This window comes from Synchiropus splendidus, chromosome 13 (genome assembly GCF_027744825.2).
Source record: "Synchiropus splendidus isolate RoL2022-P1 chromosome 13, RoL_Sspl_1.0, whole genome shotgun sequence".
In the NCBI taxonomy this organism is placed as follows: domain Eukaryota; kingdom Metazoa; phylum Chordata; class Actinopteri; order Syngnathiformes; family Callionymidae; genus Synchiropus; species Synchiropus splendidus.
The window spans coordinates 12,874,629-12,886,609 of NC_071346.1; the positions used below are offsets into that span (position 1 = coordinate 12,874,629).

At 45.4% G+C, this 11,981-nt stretch overlaps 1 protein-coding gene across 2 annotated transcripts; it reads right to left on the reverse strand.

Annotated features, from left to right (window-relative positions):
- Positions 1 to 185: 185 nt before the first annotated feature.
- On the reverse strand, positions 186 to 8,556 carry zgc:153615 (uncharacterized protein LOC777747 homolog). Of its 2 annotated transcripts, XM_053883090.1 has the most exons (8): positions 8,356 to 8,556; positions 7,959 to 8,276; positions 3,857 to 3,966; positions 3,477 to 3,594; positions 3,194 to 3,400; positions 1,567 to 1,690; positions 1,414 to 1,507; positions 186 to 1,341 (listed from the first exon to the last, which is right to left on the reverse strand). In XM_053883090.1, exons 2-8 carry the CDS (start codon positions 8,259 to 8,261, stop codon positions 1,290 to 1,292), a joined length of 1,008 nt encoding a protein of 335 aa, XP_053739065.1. In that variant the 5' UTR covers positions 8,262 to 8,276; positions 8,356 to 8,556; the 3' UTR covers positions 186 to 1,289. The 2 variants fall into 2 exon arrangements, with proteins under 2 accessions (XP_053739065.1, XP_053739066.1); XM_053883091.1 differs by lacking the exons at positions 7,959 to 8,276; positions 8,356 to 8,556 and adding an exon at positions 6,140 to 6,299.
- Positions 8,557 to 11,981: the final 3,425 nt, after the last annotated feature.

An 11,981-nucleotide genomic window follows, 5' to 3' on the forward strand; every position in this document is an offset into this window, starting at 1 on the left:
AGATGCTGTCATGGACTGTATCCCTATATATATATATATATATATATATATATATATATATATATATATATATATATATATATATATGATCTATTCAAAGAAAGGTACTGTGGTGACCCGCAAGTGGCATCGTCATAGCGCCACCGTTAAATATCAGTTAGATGGCGAATGAAAGTAGACATTCACACACTCATGTATCTTTATTCATTTTTTAAACAATCAAACAGTATATTAATCCACAAAGCATACAATAAAAGAACTTGCTGAATGACATTCATAATAAGCCGAGGGTGAAAACACGTACCAGGATGTCTATATCCTTCAATAAAGTGACGTTTTACATACGCAAAGTATGTCTGTAAACTCTTAGAACTGATCGTACATACATACATATAGATATATATATATATTTACCTTTAGTAATACTGTATATTCAGAATCACAAAAACGAAAGACCAGAGGATGGTCAACATGCCTCGGTAAAACATGACTGCAATACAAACATCGGAATAAGAATCTTTTTTTATGTGTAGTATCGTGTGCAAATCAAAGGGAGATGTGCATTACGGGACAGCGGAGGTCAAGAGGTAGTAGACCTTGTCGTAAACAAATGGTAATTTGTGATCAAACTCTTTGATAGGTTTCTCAGGTCAGACAAAAGCGATACATTTCAGAGACCAACACGAGTTTGTATCGAACCAAAATGCACCTTAACAACGCAGGAAAGAGACTTGTTTATAGAGCAGCATGTCTCCTGTTCTTTGTAAACGTAAACTTCACTGTGCAAAATGAAATACTTGAATACTTGAAACGGTTTGTATTTCAATGGTATTTTGCTAAATCAGATGTGTCAAGCCTGCAACGGTGCTCACAGTGACCGCTATGAAAGCTTTAGTACGGCTGAGTCCACACCACTATGTTTTCTTAATACATGCAGAGACATGACGCGAATTATTCAAATAGTCAATGTTAGTTTACAGAATGAGTCAGTACCGCATCATGGAGTGGGTTGAATGGGTGTCGTCTATTGTAGTGGCTGTGTTGCAGCCTCAGATGTGCACTGGGAAATGAAGGTTAAATTATTGCTTTGCTGGGAATCTGACGAAGCTTTTTGAGAGTTTGGTAAGAAAACGTGGTCGTGTGAACGAAGCCTCGGAAGCCTAAGTCTTACAACAACATCCAGTGGTGGAATATACACTTAAGTGCGTGAGTACTATATGATGAATGTAGCTCTCTGGAGACAGACAGATGGAGGTTTCAGCAGTCAGACCAGTGGTGTGCAGGTGGGATTATTTCGATTGGGCTTTGTCCATCTGGTGCCGATGATGGGTGTGGGCGTGCCTGTGGAGGTGCAGGTAAGGGTTAGGTCAGGGCATCCCAAGAACATGCACTGACAGAGAGTTTCAAGATCACCTGGTGAGGTCTTCGATGTCCACCAACATGGCGTCCTGCTCCACGTGCAGCTCATCCCTCAGCAGCAGCAGCTGCACCAGCTCCTCGTTCAGACCTGGCATGTCCACCGTTTCTGTTACCGCGGAAGTGAAATATTCATCCTGAAATACTCACTTTGTATCTGCGAGTGCAGGTCGTTTGTGATGACTTGTAGCTGGCCCAGGCTCATGTCCCTCATGTCGCCTCGTCGCAGGTTCCTCTTCATCAGGCCCTCGCTGATGTGGGGCAGGTGAGGGAGCTGCGTGGAACACATACATGCATCTTCAGTTAGTCCTGTCGGGGGAACCGAACCCTAGTGATGGGTAAATGAGGCATCATGAAGCGTTTAGAAACAATGGCACACTGTGCAGATACTGTGTCACTGAATACTGACACCTGCTGGACATTAAAAATCCCTGCAGGCAACCTACTTGACAGACAGAATTGAAACAGATTTGATGACCTACTGTATATCATGATGTCATTGAAGTCTTTGCATTTTTATTCCATATACAGTGGTACCTCGGTTTTCGAACGTCGCGGACTTCGAACAAATCGGAGTTCGAACAAAAATTTCAAGATTTTTTTGCTTCGGATTTTGAACGAAAATCCAGAACTGGAACGCCCGGAAAAAACATAACGTGCTCGGACCGATCAGCTGACCCACGACGCGCTTTGTTATTGTGTATAACGCAGCCTCAGTATGCAGACGTGTCCCGTTAGCTCCATTTACTGACTGTTTTTTCTTCATATTGAGGTGTAAAACCTTTCCTGTCTCCACACTGGGCCGTGGTAGAGTGTCACAGGGGAGGTGCTCTCTCTCCACACCTCCGAGGCTGGAGCGCTCACTCCAGGGTTTGATGTCCTGTTGTGGGCTGGAGCTGGGACAGGGATGAGGCGAGTCTGGGACAGAGCGTGACTTGGTTTATGACTTTGTCACAGCCAAACTGCACAGAAGCGCACATTCAGAGCTGGACACGCACCGGGCACCTCTTCACTTCTGGAGAGACCTCACTCACTCGGCAACCCCTCCCACATGCAGCGGCCACACACATAGAGGAACAGCGCACCTGCAGCAGACACTCTACATTCACTCCTACAAAAGACTATTTTAAGGCTTGGAACGCATTATCTCTTTTTCCATTCATTGTAATGGGAAAAATCGATTCATATTTCGAACAAAATGGCTTCTCGAACGGCCGTCTGGAACGGATTGTGGTGGAGAACCGAAGTACCACTGTATTTCAATAATGTTCAATTCAACTCTTTGTTCTTACAAATTTGTATTCAGAAAAATATGTTTTTCCAATGTTTTTAAATTTTCGAAATTACATTATACCTTGAAATTAATTTGAATTAGAAAGGAACAAGACATGTCGAAAACCTAAACTGGGTAAAGATCAAAATAAATACATCGAGTTGGTCCCACACGGCAGACCACTTGCATTTCCCTTAATTCACAATATTTCTGCCTCCTCTCAGGTAAGCTTGCATATGAAGGTGAATATTCTGAAGGCTTTGAAACATCCCAAATATAGACGTGAGAGCTGAGGAGCTATTTATAGTGACTTTTATTTTGGAGTCAAACAAAACCTTGGGCTTGAACGGTTAAACCCACCGAACAGTTCATGACGGACGACCTGGGAAATTTCCCTCAATGTTTCCCGACGTAATCCTTAATCCCCCCCGCCATGTTAATCTTTCCTTAAACCTTTGCTCTGATGCTCAGATTCGTCTGGAGAGGGATTTTTTGCTGACTCACCAAATCAGCCACAGGTGAGCGCCTGTGCAGCTGGATCTGTCTCTCCACCTCCACCTGCATTCGAGCCATGGGTCTGGCCAGCGCCAGCGCTACCCGAGCTTCCTCCTGAAGCCTCCGTTGGACTTGCCAGAACCCGCCGCAGTCATCGAGTGGATCGGAGTCTTCCTCCGCTGTGTCTCGATCTGACAAGGACGAGCTCTGCTTGCTCTGGAGAGGGGGAACATCTGGGTCACATCATCTGGCCTAAACACTGAGAGGGGAAAAGAGCAGGGCTCCTGGTTACCACAGGTGACAGGGGAGTGTCAAGGCTGGTCTCCGTCCTGCTGTCCTCAGCATCGCTGTCTTTGTCACTGCTGCTGTCGTTGACAAAACACACCTGAAGGTTCACTCCACTCTGCAGCCTGACAGGAAGAAAACAGGGGTGTCTCCGTCAATTCTGAGGCATATCATGGCCAGAAGGAAAGCTTCCCTGAAAAGCCGACCCCTCTTCTTTACGTCACCCGAGACGCAGCAGGTTTTATCGCTTTTATTTACATCTTTATTCTTCGTAGAAACAGCTGCTGTTCTCTAACATCCTCCAAGGTGAACACACAGCGAGTCTGAGGCGACAACGCCAGGCTGACGCTGATGGAAAGCAACACACACGACTAGACCCAAACCCACCGGGCGGATGGCTCATTTTTGCTGCAGCTGGTGAAGATGACGGGCTCGTCGTCATAGAAACTACCGAGCGCTAGTTTCTGCCTGATGGACTCTCGCTCGTTCCTCTGGGCCTGCCACAGATGACAAATAGGAAAGAGAAATGCAACCTTTAGTGCCGTCACAAAGCCGTCAGCCGGTCGATGAAAAATGAGACGATAGAATTGTGTCTTTTTAATAGATCTAACTGTATCCATGAGGATCGGTGAGTTGATACGGTGATATGTTGGGAGTTAAATTCAATACTGGGAAGCGAGAGGACAGATTCAACTCAATGGTGAGACGTTCCAGAGAGATTTAAAGGTTGAAAAAATGCAGAGGGCATTTCATATTGCTCACTATGATTGTACATTCATCATCAAAAAACTAAACTTGAATTAACCTCACAGTAGCAGCCATGTTTGTTATGTAGCTGAAGCATACACTTGTATAACCAGTCCATTATGAACACACCAACTGCTCCATTTTAGTACAAAAAAAATCACATAATTCTTATTTTACAATTTCTATTTTAAATGCATGTACATATTTGTAATATGATATGATGGTTTGACTCCAAAAGACTCTTCTGAGGTCAACAACTGCAAGACATTAAATTCATTTCTTAGCCTCAAAACCTTGAAAAATGGCTGAATGCAGCTGCTGAAGCATTTTGAACAAGTCCTCACAAGAGAAACAACACAAAGGAATGGTTCACCGAGTTCACCTGCATTTCAGTTGCACAATGAACGTACGTAGGTGGCACATGCGGACACCTGGATGTGGCTTGCTGGCTTTTGTATTGACATGTTTGCGTCTGAACATGAAACTGACTGTTGACTCCAAATATAAAAAAGGATCATTTTTATCTCCCCAAATGCATGTTAGGCGCAGCCATCACGTTACGCAACGCTCGCCTTCTTTTGTAATCCGTCTATAAATAATGAGTGGCGTTGAGAAGAAATCATGTTGAACATGACTCATTTGAATAGATCCTGTTCCCTGGAATGAACCAAACCAGGCAGAGCAGAAACATTGCCGGCAATTTCTGCACAGAAACAAACAAAAATAGAGATGTTTCAGCTTTACAAAAGCGCTATCGATTTATGAACTTGTAATAGTGCAGCATTCCCTTATTTGATAGTAGCCCGGCGGCTCAGTGAAATGCTGAGTTACCTACTGTAACTTCAGTTCTATGAATATGCATGACGTAGAACTGCCACAATTCCATGTGTCGGACTGAATGCATTTCTGATTTACCAACCCTCAATGTTTTTATGAGGCTTTTGTGCAGTCACTCACGCCGTGCTGGAGCCTATCCCACTGGGCGCACCCCAGACCGGTCAGTACTCCATCACAGAGGGGCATTTATCGAGAAACCCTTCAGTCACCAATTCACCTCTGCAGGTGTTGTGAGAGGAAAATGGAGTGCCTAGACTGTAAGATGAGCAGGAGTTGAACCTGGGACATAAGAGGTCTGGATGAGATGGGACACAGAACCTGCATTCTCATCCTGTTGACAGGTCGAGACTTTACAAAACTGTCATGAACCATCTTGACGTTTCAATGTGCACAGAACATACTCTGTGATCATGCTTCCAAATGAGCTACAAGGCGTCCTTTGACAGCTTGACCCTCTGGCGCTATAATTATTCTGCCGAGTCAGCATCTTGTCACGCCTCACATGCCAAATGAATACATCAGTATAAAGAAGATCCAGTCTTCTCTACTGTCGACTGAACAACTCACATTTCCATTGTTGTCAAATATGAAAATTGAAGTTTTATATGAAATTACAGACACCATGAACCCAAGTTCCTGTCAATAACTCCTTCGCCGTCGCCATAGCTACCTACGTTCCCACACTGCCACCAGTAGGCCGCTTGACCTCCTTTTTCGTTCCCGAACAAACCTGAGATCGAGTCAGGTAGAGGAAACCAGCATTCATTTTCCCACCACATTATGGAGGTCGTACGTATGTTTACAGATTAATAGCCCAAAAAATAATTTGCGTACAGACTGTCAATCCCGATGAACCTGAATATTCCACACACAGAAAAGCCACACATCATCGCCACATAAAAGTCACACTTGACTGGCCACATTATACTGATCTACTGTTGAGACATTCAAATTGTCATTCAACGGTGAAGAGAAATACAAATTTAAATATAAAAATAAATCTTTAAAAACAACAGAATCTAATACAAGCATGATCATTTAAACCCATTCTCCTGTGTTGGAAGGTACAAATATACACACACACACCTGGTAAACGCGTTTCTCCTGATGCACCATCCTTCAGCGCATTGTACGGAAGAGCCGCCCTGCCTTTTCTCTACACTGCAGTGAAGCCAAACCCAGGAGACCTTTTCATGTACTGCAGCTCCGTGCACGGAGGGAGGGAGGGTAGGAGGGTGGGAGGAGGAGGCACTGATGGGAGGGGGGAGAGGAGAGGCGAGTGAGGAAATGATGGAGGTGGAGGAGGAGAGAGAGACTTGCTCAGCACCGCCTCCAGTTGTCTTTATCTCTCCCTCCATCTTTCCTAGATCTGCCTTCTCATCCTCATGTAAACCAAGGGACAGCAGTTCTTCTGTGACCTCGATAAAGGGAGGATGGAGGGATGGAGCACAGACAGACACAGCCGAGCTAAACATAGACAGAGATGGTAAACAAGACCATTAACAAGGCAGCGGCGATCTATCATGATTCACGTGGTAAAGGTCTGTGACGGAGCTCTTCTGAGGCCGAGAGCAGAGTGATGAATGTTTCATTTCAAACTGTTTGGTCTAAAACAACAATGTGGGTGGATCCCTCTTTGTGTTGCGTGTCAGATATAAATGCAGCTTTTTCTTGGGATCTAGGTGCTGACACCAGCGGCGTGTCGGTGTCCGCCATTCCTGACCACAATACCTATTGTTTTCTGTAGGTTTCATTTTTGTTGTAGTGGTCGATATATTTCTCAATGTTAGTGGTCATGTCAGGACTGCAGACTCAGTGGAATCAAAGCCACACTCAGACATTATATCTGAGTTGAACATTGCTGCAGTAAGTTCATTTCCTAAGTAGCTTTACTGAAGTTAGTTTAGTTAGATAGATAGATAGATAGATGGATGGATGGATAGATAGATGCACGGACGGACGGACGGACAGACAGACAGACAGACAGACAGACAGACAGACAGACAGACAGACAGATGGACAGACGCACAGAGAGACAGTGAGACAGACAGACAGACAGACAGACAGACAGACAGACAGATAGATAGATAGATAGATAGATAGATAGATAGATAGATAGATAGATAGATAGATAGACAGATAGACAGATAGATAGACGGACAGACGCACAGAGAGACAGACAGACAGACAGACAGACAGACAGACAGACAGATAGATAGACAGACAGATAGACGGACAGACGCACAGAGAGACAGTGAGACAGACGGACAGACAGACAGATAGATAGACAGATAGACGGACAGACGCACAGACGCACAGACTGACAGACAGACAGACAGACAGACAGACAGACAGACAGACAGACAGACAGACAGACAGACAGACAGACAGACAGACAGACAGATAGATAGATAGATAGATAGATAGATAGATAGATAGATAGATAGATAGATAGATAGATAGATAGATAGATAGATAGATAGATAGATAGATAGATAGATAGATAGATAGAAAAGAAAGGAAACTAAGAACGCTGTATTCTGCTTCAAACTCTGCTGCTTTGAGAGCGAGGGTTGGCGGCCTGCTGGACGCCATCTGATTCCACGTCTCCAGAAAAGCACATACGGTGTAAACCTCCGACAAGCAGCTTCAGTCGACCATCAATACAATGCAATGTATCCTTAAAGAAATCTATCAATCTAGCTACTAAATTAAACTACTAAAATTGAACAAGTCATCTCTGGTTCCACTGAGTCATCTAGGTCATTCCCAAAACTGAGTTGTTCAAGACAAACTCATGCGAAAACACAACCTCCTTGACGGAGGTATTGTATTGTTGGACCTTCTCCACCCTTTTATTCAAGAATAAAGGGCTCTCTACCTTCTAAAGGAAGCAGAGACTTACAGAGATGCTGGACAGTCTTGCTCGTCCTCCGCCATCACAGTCCTTCAGCTCCTCGGCCCAGCTCCGGCTGTTGACCATGCACCCTCGTCCGGCCTCATCGTTTCCCAGGTCTATCCACGAGCAGTCGTCCTTCCTCGTGAACCCCTCTTCCTCCATGTCCACATCGTAGTCTTCCATCATACTCCAGAACTGTGAGGACTGGATGGAGCAAATGTCACAGTTGGAGTTGAGGTCCGGGATTCGATCCTCCGTTGTCGGATATGGAATCCTGACTTGATTCCATGGTGTCAACATTGGCTGCATTTGGATGTTGGCTTCCTGAAAGAACATAGATCAAACATTGTTGAACTACAAGCTAAAAAAATGAAGTGGGCTATATTTACAAAATGGAACTCACCTTCACTGCAGCTGTAGAACTGAAGCAAACTCAAGCCAAAATGGACAGTGAGCGAAGCTCTCCCACATTGAGCTATTACAGTGACCTCAAAAAGAGAGCAGTAGTTTGTCAACGCATCACAAAAACTGTCACTTATGAACAAGCAATGACGGCAAACCAGAAACCCAAATGGACGTGGTAGCCCTCCGAAGAGACCGTCACGTCTCCCTCGTGTCACGTGGAGTGTAGTTCCAGTGATGTGTGAGGATCGCAGGGGGGTGGGGGGGCCGCCCAGAGGAGATGAGGCCAAGTGGAAATATACAGGAACAGACAGAATGAGGTGTCAGTGAAAATGCTGCAAGTATATCAGGATGAAATACATTTTTAACTGTTCACCGACGATTGTGTTTAAATGCATGAGACCTCTAGATATTCAAGGCATCTCAGTCTCAACGTCAGCAGTCGGTTTCTTGTATTTATCGGTTAAATTGTGACACTGAGATATGCACTAGCTCTGGCTTGCTCCGATGGTTATACTTCAATATCAAGGAAATTGAATTAAAAGGAAATCTTTGAAAATCGGTGAGAAGTTCCTTCCATGGTGACGGAAAACATGTTCATGTCGGTCATTTGCATTTAGCTTTGAGTGAGCCGAAGAGCAGCGAAGAGTTAAGAGCTGGCACTTCAGAGGTCGAGGTTTTGCAGCGCTGCCAACAAAGACAACAATGGAGACTTTCAGTCGTCAAAAATCTAGTTCTTTAGGTTATTTAATATTGAAGGGTAGATGAGGCTTCATGAAGCAGTGTCCTGATGTCCAGAGGCCAGCAGGTGGCACTGTTGGCCGTAAAATGTTTGGACTTGAACAACTCATTCAGTGAAGCCTCTCAACATTCCTAAACCCAGAGCGTCATCAAGAGGCCACTGAAAATTAGGACACAGTTTCCTCAACCCTGCAATACAGTTTTGTGGTACGTTATCGACCCAACACTGTTATTTAGCATCCTTTTGCTACTTAACTTCATATGTAAAGCTACATATAACTGGACGAGAAAAAAAAATTAGCTTTATATATCACCATTGCAACTGAAAATAATTCAAAAGTTGCAAAACTAAAAAGATTCAAAATTGAAAAATGGCCAGAAACAAAACTTTTTACGCTCTGAGGTTTGTCTGCATATTGAGAAAAGGAGTTTTTGCTAAGGGAAACAGGTTTTTCGCTATGACTGGACGGGATACATTGCATCCACGATAGATACATTTTGTGGTAGAGCGAGAGAGGGCCAATGTAAACGTGAAAAAAAAAAAAAGGCATAGTCACTTTTTTTTTGCGCATTTTCACTAAAACATGTTGAAATGAACAGAAACCCAACGATACTTTTGGAACCAGACTGCAGGATGAGGAAGCCCAGTCCTGTGGGCAACCCAAACCCAAGTTAGCAATGGCAGTCTAGCTGACAACTTTAACCCTGGTGTAGCAAACGTTGAATTTTCCATGTAGCTGACCAATAAAACCTTGTGGGTACCAAACACTGGAGCAGCTGCTGGACCTTAAAAGTGAAACAGAACCCTCCGTTTGAATCCAGTAACACGCCACAAGAGGTCCATTGAAGAGACAGAAGATGGTATTAAAATATTTATTGAATGTATTTTGAACAAATCCTGAAAGAGAAAGGAAAGTAGTTTGAGAAAAAAAAAAAAATCCATAATGAATTTCAGTAAAACCAGAACTCACCTCTTCATCCCCCTGCAGGTCAGGATTAGTTACGCCCCTGCCGTTCCGCGATCGGACGCCAGTGCTTGAAGCCTGGGTGGGGTTTTGCCTGGGACTGCGGCTTGTCTTTTTTGGGGGTTCGAGCTTTTGATGCAGAGGGAAGTCTACCTTTCCTTTCATACGTGACGGCAATTGGAAAGGGGAAATCTTGATACGGAACAAATGAAGCGAGTGGATCAGGTACAGGACCTTCTGTTGTGGAAGCGCTAGTAGCAGCGGTCGGCTGTGTTGGAGGCGTTTGTGGGGTTGCACATCCCGTGGTCATTTGTGTCGCTGACCCAGTCGTCGTAGCGGTTGCGGTGGTCGGCGCAGGCGTCTGTGGGTTTGCACATCCTGTGGTCATCGGTGATGCAGGTGGCCCAGTCGTCGTCGTAGTAGTAGTGGTGGTCGTTGCAGGAGTCTGTGGGTTTGCACATCCTGTGGTCATCGGAGTCATTGTCGTCGACGCTGTTGTAGGCATTTGTGTCGTCGGTGTCGTCGTCGTCTGTGGCGTCACACATGACGTGGTTAATGCTGATGCCGTGGAGGAAGCGCCTGTTGATGCAGCAGTCGCCGCCGTCGTCGTCGTCGTTGGATTTGGTGGAAGTGGAAACATGCTCCCATAGTAGTGATGCAGCATTGCGTAATAGTACAGGTTAGCGGCAGATGGGTCATTTGGTGAAGCTGTTGGATAGTAGTAGTGCGGCACGTTATAGTGACCGGAAACTGGCGTGGTGGTGGTGGACGCTGTGTTGCTCTGAGGAGTGGTAGTTGTCGTGGTGGTGGTGGTAGTAGTGGTGGTGGTGGGGGTCGTCGTAGGAGCCGTTGGCATCATATGAGCATACATGTTGTAGTAGCTGTAAGGATTATAATAGCCATGCGGGTAAGCATAATATGAGCGGCCAACAGGGGGCACAGCGTCAGCTGAAATGTGGCTTGGGAAATACATTGCAGCTTCAGGTATGGAGTTGGAGTCAAGGTCGCTGGGCAGATCATACTCGTAGTTATAGTCGCTCTCGTAGTTGTGATATCCCATATGGAAAAAGGCAGGATTTGGAACAATGTGCCTCCTCTGACGGCGACTCATGAGCAAGGGCTTGGGACGGGAGGGCTGACTGATGACAGCGGGGACCGCAAGGCAGATAAATTTGACTACAGTGTCTCGCCAACTCATTGAGAGCACATAGCTGCCGCTCTGCAACGGACAATGGACAGGTTAGACCACTTTGTTATGATGTCGAAGGACTGCAAGTTTACCTCATTGAGCACATGGCAGCCTTCATACGGGATGACCAGCACAAAGCCGAGCGCATTCTGCTTCATGGAGTAATCACAGTCCTCAGACACCTGGCTCAGAGGGAGCCCCTTATCTACAGGTGACAAACAAGTCAACCAAGAAATGACTCCAGCTATCCCAGTTTCTGCTCAACTCACCGGAGATTATGCTTAACTCAGAGGCACCAGGCCCCATCACCTTCACCTTCATCTTATTCTGGCCACAATGCAGCGTGGGATCGGTGCGTCTCCACAAAGCTTCCACTTCAGCGCGAGACGTTGGACCTGGAAATTCAAGGTTCAAATGTACTGTTCAGCTGACAGAGAACACATTTACCTTCAAGCATCTCGAGTTTGTTATCGGCCATAGCTGGTGGAGACTCAGGCAGAGGGTTGAAAAGTCGTTCCTTGAAGATGGTCGGCCGCTTTGATTCGCCCTCGCTCGCTTCAGATCTCTTTAGCACAAGCAAGCTAAAGCAGCAAGGTGCTAGCACACATACAAAGAGCAAGACAACACAGTGTCTGGGGAGGCCACTCCACTCCATTGACCCTGTCATGCCGACACCACAAAGCAGAAGAGGTGCGGGGGGGAAACACTGCACACACTTGCTTGTGGTTGTTC